Source organism: Geospiza fortis, unplaced genomic scaffold (assembly GCF_000277835.1).
Source record: "Geospiza fortis unplaced genomic scaffold, GeoFor_1.0 scaffold88, whole genome shotgun sequence".
NCBI classification, from domain to species: domain Eukaryota; kingdom Metazoa; phylum Chordata; class Aves; order Passeriformes; family Thraupidae; genus Geospiza; species Geospiza fortis.
The window spans coordinates 595,573-603,137 of record NW_005054434.1 but is presented as its reverse complement, the minus strand read 5'-3'; the positions used below and the strand labels follow the sequence as shown (position 1 = coordinate 603,137).

Here is a 7,565-nt window from a genome sequence, read left to right as displayed (position 1 = left end):
AGTTTGGGCTCTGGGGTGGGAGCTGGGAGAGGACAGAGCTCTGCTGTGGATGTAGCTGGACTTAGGAGCAGCTGTGTAGCCTGGGCTGTGATTACTGCACAACCTGCATCTGGTTGGAAATGCACCTTGGCTCTCTGGGGCCTCCTGTGCTCCTCAGCTGCAGCTCTGGGACGTTTAGCCTGAGCAAATCCTTTTTTCTAAGCCTGCTCTCTCCTGTGCTGTTTGCCTTTCAGGTTTGTTCCCAGAGCACCTGATTGAAGTGGTGAGCAGAGAGCTGGCCCTGGAGTGTGACTACCTGAGAGAAGCTGCCTGTGCAAGGAAATTCCAGTATGTTCCCACCATTGCCTTGAGCCCCTTCTGTGTGTGTGTGTGGGAGAGGCAGGAGAGGTTGCTTAACTGGAGGGATGGTGGGGAGCTGACTGCTGTGCCCTGCTTTGTGGCACAGGGGAAGGGTGCATGGTTGTGGCCTGAGCTGTCCCCCAGAATCACCACCTGGTGTCAGCTGGGCATGGCGTCAGTCAGCTGAAATGTGATCACCTCCTCTGGTGCAAGTCTCTCTGTTGTGCCACATGGGAAGGTGCTGCAGTAACTCCTGAGGCTGGGTTGCAGTGCTCTTACCTCAGCCTGTTGTTAACTTCTCCCATCCTTCAGCCTAGGAGGTTTTCAGTTCATCTCTCTTGAAGCAGTTACCACCACCAGTGCTCCCTTGGCTTGCCAAAGCACCCAGATTATTTTTACATAGTGCTGGATGCTCTTCCTGTCCTGCAGCACCGTGGCACTGCTCCCCTTGGCAAAGCAATTCTTCCATGTGTGCAGTCTGGCCCTAAAGCCAAGTGGGGTCAGCAAAAGAGCCCAGTGCCCCTTGATGCACCAGCCTGGAGCCTTCCTAATATCCCTGCTCTGGCAGGAGATGGGACCTCAGGAGCTGGCAGCAGCTCTAAGGCACTGGCAGGGTTTCTGCTGACTTAATCCCTACTGTAATTGCTGAAGGAAACAATTCCTGGCAGCCCCAGCCAGGGTGTGGGGAGAGGCTGCTCAAGGGCTGTGTGAGGTGTTGCTGATGGGTCTGTCTGCTCTCAGGGCTCCTAAACCTTTTCCTTTCCTTTCTCCACCCCTAGGGAGCTGCTGAAAGACCACCCTTTCTTTTATGTACCAAGAGTAATAGATGAGCTGTGCAGCAAGCACGTGCTGACCACAGAGCTGGTGTCTGGCTTTCCCTTGGATCAAGCTGAAGGACTGAGCCAGGAGATTCGAAACGAGGTGAATTTGGGATGCTGGGTTTCTGCCCTTGCTCAGGACCCTGTGCCAGACTTGGGAGCATGCCTTGTGGCACAGCAAACCCTGAGCAGGACTGTCTGGAGCCTCTAGGAAGACTTGTTTAGGGAAGGTGGCAGTGACACTGGAGTCTCTCCAGGCTTATTTGGGCCTTGCAGGCACCAGCCTTCAGCAGGGAGGGGGTGAATAGCAAGGGCAGCTGAAGGGGAGGTAGCCTCACTGTGTCATGCCATTTCTGGTGACCTTAATTTTGGGGGGACTGTCAGTAAGGGCAAAGGGGTCTTATGCAGCTGCTCCTCTGGGCAGGACTGCAGAATCATCCCAGTACAAGCAGCTGGGTGTCATTCCTGCAGGACTGACCTGTGCTGCACAGGGCTGCTGGAAAAGTACCTGTCAGTAAACAAAAGCAGGGATGTGGGGATAGGTGGGTGGTGGTGCTGAATATAGCCAGGGATTGGAGTGCTGTGGTGGGACAAGCAGCTGCTCTAGCAGCAGAAATAACTGTCCTGGTATTTGGATGTGTGTGTGTTTCTTGGTGTGAGCTGTCAGCTGTTAGATCACTGGGGAAGAGGGCAGAGTCTGTTCCCCTAGTTAAACAGATCTCAGTGTCACATTAGATTTGAAGCTGTGCCAGAGCTGGCTGGCTATTCTTAGGGACTGTCCCCAGCAATGAGCTGCTCCATCACCAGGACTCCTTTTAAAAGGCTGTGAGCTGCAGGAACAGCTTTTCTTTCCTGTCAGCCACTGGCCTGGCTGGCCCTCTGCCTTCTGACCCAAACAGCAGGGTCCTGTAGCAGGGCTGGGCTTGCATTTGGTGCTCTCTTCCTTCCACCTTGGATGTGGTGTTTCACTCAGCTTTGCAGAGCTGGAGGGGGCAGAGTGAGGCTGGCAGTTCTGCTGAACAGGCTCCAGCTTACCAATTCTCATAGAAAAACTCTGCTGGAATGTGTAATGCAGCAGGGGGGTTTTCAGGAACTGCTGCTCTTGCTTTTCTGTGCCTGTTGGTCCCAAGGTGTGGCTCTGCTGCTCCTCCCTCAAGCTGGGCCAGTGCTGAGCCCACAGGAGTGCATGCTGGCTCTGGTATCATACAAGACTCCAATTCTTGCAGCACCCAGTATGTGGTCAGTGCTGGAAAGTGAAAAGGCAGGACCAGAATGCAGTTGGATGAGCACTGGAGCATCTGTGCCATCTGCTAAGGACATCCCATGGCAGGGGTGGGCTGGGAGTTGCTGCTGCTGTGGTGAGAGGTGTTCCTTCAGCTCTGCACAGAGCAGATGGTTCCTGCTGGTGTGGCAATGTGTGCCCTGTTTGCTGATGCCTGCTCTAAGTTACAGGTGTGACTAGGGCTTGTTTCTTGTTTCTCCTTGGTTTTCAAGATCTGCCACAACATCCTGGTGCTGTGCCTGCGGGAGCTGTTTGAGTTCCGGTACATGCAGACTGACCCCAACTGGTCCAACTTCTTCTATGACCCACAGCTGCACAAGGTAAGCCTGAGCAGCCACTCTCCTGCCTATACAACAATCAGTTTTCACCAGCTTTTGATTATTCCTCACTCCCACTCCCCACTTAATGAGTCCTGACTGGGATTCTCTGTTTCCTGTCCTTGAGGCATGGGCAGATAGCACAGGGAAACCTCCCTTTGCCACTTGCCCTCACTAGGGCTCAGTAGGAAAGCAGGGCTGCTGTAACCCTGGCCCTTGAGCAGTCACAGCTACTTGCTTAACCTCAGGATCTGTTCTGAAGGTGGGAAGCTGCAGCAGGCAGTGCTCTACCAGCACACACCTGAGCCCAGGACTCTTCAGCTAAATGCTCTTGTGCTGTGCTGAAGATAAGGGTGGTTAATTCCTGCTCATTGGGTTGGCTGCCTGTCTGTGCTCTGTTGGGCAGATGGAATTGCTTGTTATTGCTGAGGTCTGTGCTGCAAAGTGCTGGGAAAATGTTCAGTGCTGCTCTGTCCCTGCACATGGAGCCTGAGTGGAGCTGCCAGCAGAGCAGGTGTGGCAGTGTGGGCAGTGGCCTCAGCCCTGTTGGGCTGCAGACTGGGAATAAAGGAGTCAAGGGCAGTTGGGATGCAGAGGAGAGCTGGGAAAGCCAGCTGAGCTTCCTGAAGAAATCAGGAGGATTCTTAAGATCAGGTTCTATCAGTGGTTGAGTTAATATAGACAGCTTTGTCCACTTCCAGGTGGCCCTGCTGGACTTTGGAGCAACACGAGGGTTTGATGAGAAGTTCACAGATGTCTACATAGAGGTGAGGACTTGCACTGTGCCCTAGAGAGCTGCAAATACTGGTGGTTGATTTTGCAAATGCTCTCAGCTGTTACCATTTTGTACTGGAATACACTTTGGGTGTGGAGGGAAGCAGGGCTGGAGGCAAGAGAGCAGTCTCTGTTCCTGTTTCATCCCTTGCCATGGCTGTCTGCAGATGTGCTGCAAGCTGCTGCCTCTCTGAGGTGGGATGTTCACAGAAGTGCACTGCAGTGATGCTTGCTGGGGGCCTTGGGTGTATCAGAGCACTCACAATTCTGTGATTTCAATATGAGGATATGCAGGAATTGCTTGTTCCCCACCTCCTCCTGAGATTTTCAGATTTTCCACAGATAGATGAATGGATGTGAAGTCCTTTGTGATCAGCATGTTCTGCACATGGTAACTGAGCTGCCAGGGCCAGCAGCTCCCACCTAAAGCTGCTCACAGTCAGCTCTGCTGTTTCTGTGGGGAGGGGCTGACTATTTGTGAAGCTTTTTTTGCTGTCCCTTACATTCTCTGGGCCATGTGCAGCCCTGTTGGGAAGAGGGGAATCTTTTAGCCAGTAGCTCTTAACGTGCCCAGCATGCAGGGCCCTGAAGAGAGGGTAGAGGCAAGGGAGTGAGCAGGGGGCTGGTGTTGATGTGTGCTCCTGTGGCCTGGGCAGCAGTCCTGCTGTTCACTCTTCTCATGGCACTTCTGAAAGTATTCCTCCTTCTCAGGTGATCAAGGCAGCTGCTGATATGGACAGAGAGAGAGTACGGAAGAAGTCCATTGAAATGAAATTCCTCACTGGCTATGAAATCAAGGTATGGAGCAGAAGGGTCTGATTTTGGTGTTAGCCACAGATAAGGTGATTGCAGGTCTGTGAACTTCCCCAGACTTCTTGATGTGGTAAAAGTGTCAGTCCAAAAGCCCTTTTGATAAGCATGAGAGAGGAGGGGAAAAAAGGTCTTGGCTTTTGTTCTCACTTCCTTTTGGGAGCAGGAAAATAATGAGGATACAGCTAGCCCCAAAACCACTGTCCTTCCTTCTCTCCCCGTGCAAGACCCTGCAGCTGATGACAATTCCTGAAGTTTCATGACTGGGAAGTCATGAAATACAGCAAAGTATTCAGTCACTTTGATTTTGTATTTTCAAAAGGATCTGGTTATTTTTTCTGAAAGCTGTTAAAGGAAAATCCATTTTCTCACATACTCCTTCCCACTGTGCCCTTGTGCAAATGTGTTAGAACCAGCATGTTGTATGACTGAGCAGATGGTTTTCTAGAAGGTTTAGTTGCTCAAAACTGTATGAACTAAACGTTCCTCAGTCTTGCTGGGGGCTGGAGGTTCCCTTTGTTGTGGACAGGGCTATTTCTCCTGAGCTGCTGCTGTTAGCACTGGCATTTCTTTTCCTCCTTGGTGGTTGTCATGGCTAGTGGTGTTATCCTCTAGTTAAGTGTTACTTATCCCTCTTTCCTTTTGGGCAGGAAATGGAAGATGCCCACTTAAATGCTGTCCTCATCCTGGGAGAGGCTTTTGCATCTAAGGAGCCTTTTGATTTTGGCAACCAAAGCACCACTGAGAAGATCCATGGTTTAATCCCAATCATGCTGAAGCACCGGCTCATCCCCCCGCCAGAGGAGACCTACTCCCTTCATCGGAAGATGGGCGGCTCTTTCCTCATCTGCACCAAACTGAAGGCCAAAATTCCCTGCAAGAACATGTTCCAAGAGGCATACAGCAAATACTGGAGCAGTAGGGGCAAGAAGCCAGAGGAGTAGTAAGAAGGAACTTGTCTTGTTCTGAGGGCCTGGTTCAGCTGAGCCTTGCAGAGAGCGTTCCAAGCCTGCCCTGCGTTGCTCCCCAGCCCTCCATCCTCTTGAGATGCAGCAGCCCCATGCCCTGGGAGCCAAGGGTGCATTCCACGAGGACAAAGCTGCTCTTTCCAGCTGTGTCTGTCCTGCCTGGACTGCCAGCACAGCCCACAGCTTGCAGGAAACTCTTGAGTGCTTCTGTGCTGCTTCAAGGCACCAGCTGACTACCTTGAATGCATTTGTAACATTGTGATGGTGGCTGCATATTGAGAGGGTTTTATAAAGAGTAGGGGAAGGAGGATGAGAGCAGAATTCAATATTGAAACCTATTTGTAATTGTCCACAAATTGTTTTTTAAAAACCTTCCCTCTTTAAAGCTGAGGTGGAATTCAAGTAGTTTTCATAATGTGAATTTAGAGAATGAAATACCAAGGTGTTCCCTACCACAGACACATCCAGCACCTCCCCCATGTTTTTGTAAGTCAAGTGGTGGCAGTCTGAGAACCCTCCTGGATTCTACTGACATTGATTTAATGCAAGGGGCGTGTGTGTACGTTGAAGTTTGATGCTTTCTGCCTCTTTCTGGCTTGCAAGCTAAACATAGGAAATATTTTAAAAGTCTGAGAATTGAATGCCAGTCTCTTTTAAACACACACACACACATACACACTCTCACAACCCATCTCAGTTCTGGGAGTCAAACATGTAATCAGCAGAGCTAGATCTGAGCACAACTAGTGGGATTCTGCACTGTCTGGTAGGTATCAGCTTTCTGAGGGTGAGTTAGATAAGCTCCAACTCTGACCCCCACTGCTTGCTGGACTCCTGACTAAAACCTCCTCTGTGTGTTTCCCTGAGAGGCAGAACTTGCAGCAAGGCAAACAAATGTCCTGCCTCTGGAGAGCAGCTGCAGATCCAGCTGAAATGTCACACAGTTCAAACCAGACGCACAGTTTTAAACTCCTGGAGTCAAGCTAGGAAATTGAGTTTTGTAGGTTTTTGTACAAAGCCTGAGCCTGTACGACTTCCTGATGTCAATAAACAAGTGCTTGTGCCGTGGGCCTGCTGCTTGTGGCTGTGTCATCTTCTGGTGTGGGAATGGACACTCAGGTGAGCAGTGTCCTGTTCTGGGGATAAACAGCAGCTCAGAGAAGCTGAGGCCTCTTCATGCCATGACAATCCCAGGTAATTTACTTGTTTTTTAATCTTCCTTTGTTTTAATCACTCTGGTAGAACAGCCTCCTGAACACAAGTCTCTCTGCCTTTCCTCCACTTGTGAAGGAGAGGCTGGTGGAGCTGAGGCTTCCTTGGTGCCTTTCCAGGTGTCCTTGCCTGGCAAGTGCCAGGTATTTACTTACCAGCAGGCTCAGCTGGTCCTGCTCAGCTAACAGAGCCCAGGAAGGCCCAGGTTGCCTGATCTTAACTTCAGCATGTGTGAAATCCTGACAGCTGACACTTCAGAGGGGGGAGAACAGGTAAGTGAACAAATGGTCTCTCTCAGGAGGGACCTCTGAGAAATAGGAAAACAGGTAATAGTATTATCTTTATTCCAAAGCCATAAACACATAAGCCACTTCATTTAAGTCTTTATTGAACAAGATGCAGTGCAGTTCAGTTCAAAATCCCAGTCAGATTATTTTTAACCTTTTGAGAAGAGTTAACTCTGCTGTTCAATGAAGTAATAAAAGTTTTGCATCAAGCAGTTTATCAGTGTACAAAGTTACAGTACCTTCCCTTGTTTTGAGTTCTGATAGACATTGTTTAGTTTTTCTCCTTTGGCTCTAGACCTTGCAGCTGTAAAAACAGCAGAGTTGTTTGAGCTGTTAAATGCTTATGTTAAAGTTTAAAAAGTAAAGTATAAAAAGCTGACAAGGGAATTAGATTAGGTGAGCTTCAGAGCAGATTTTCTGAAACTGAAGATTCAAGGCCAGCATGTTCAGAGGACTTGCAAAGGTGGCAGAGTAAGCTGGAGTTCACTTTTCCACTTGCTCATGTCAGCCCAGATCTTGTGTATACCATGCTGGGGCAAGAGTGTTCCAACTCCTGGCAAACATTCCCCTTCCCAAGAGGGTTTAGGAATGACATCCAGCTGAACACTGGAGTTTGTTTTGCATTTGCCAGAGGGTAGCAATTTGCAGAAGCTGAGATGTTGCTTTATTAGGAGAGCTAATTAGAGCCCTCAGTCACTAATTTTCCTGACCTTTTGTGTATGCTCTGAAAGCATTAATAATGGCTGTAGCTTTGTCCA

General features: G+C 49.8%; 1 protein-coding gene across 1 annotated transcript in view; it reads left to right on the top strand.

Annotated features, from left to right (window-relative positions):
• The window catches only part of COQ8A (coenzyme Q8A), a 31,808-nt gene extending 25,430 nt beyond the window's left edge, over positions 1-6,378 (top strand). The window contains exons 9-14 of the mRNA XM_005427014.2: positions 234-327; positions 1,119-1,260; positions 2,652-2,759; positions 3,458-3,523; positions 4,242-4,328; positions 4,991-6,378. Of these exons, the coding sequence (XP_005427071.1) occupies positions 234-327; positions 1,119-1,260; positions 2,652-2,759; positions 3,458-3,523; positions 4,242-4,328; positions 4,991-5,284 (791 nt within the window). The 3' untranslated portion in view covers positions 5,285-6,378. The remainder of the gene's footprint in view (positions 1-233; positions 328-1,118; positions 1,261-2,651; positions 2,760-3,457; positions 3,524-4,241; positions 4,329-4,990) is intronic.
• Positions 6,379-7,565: the final 1,187 nt, after the last annotated feature.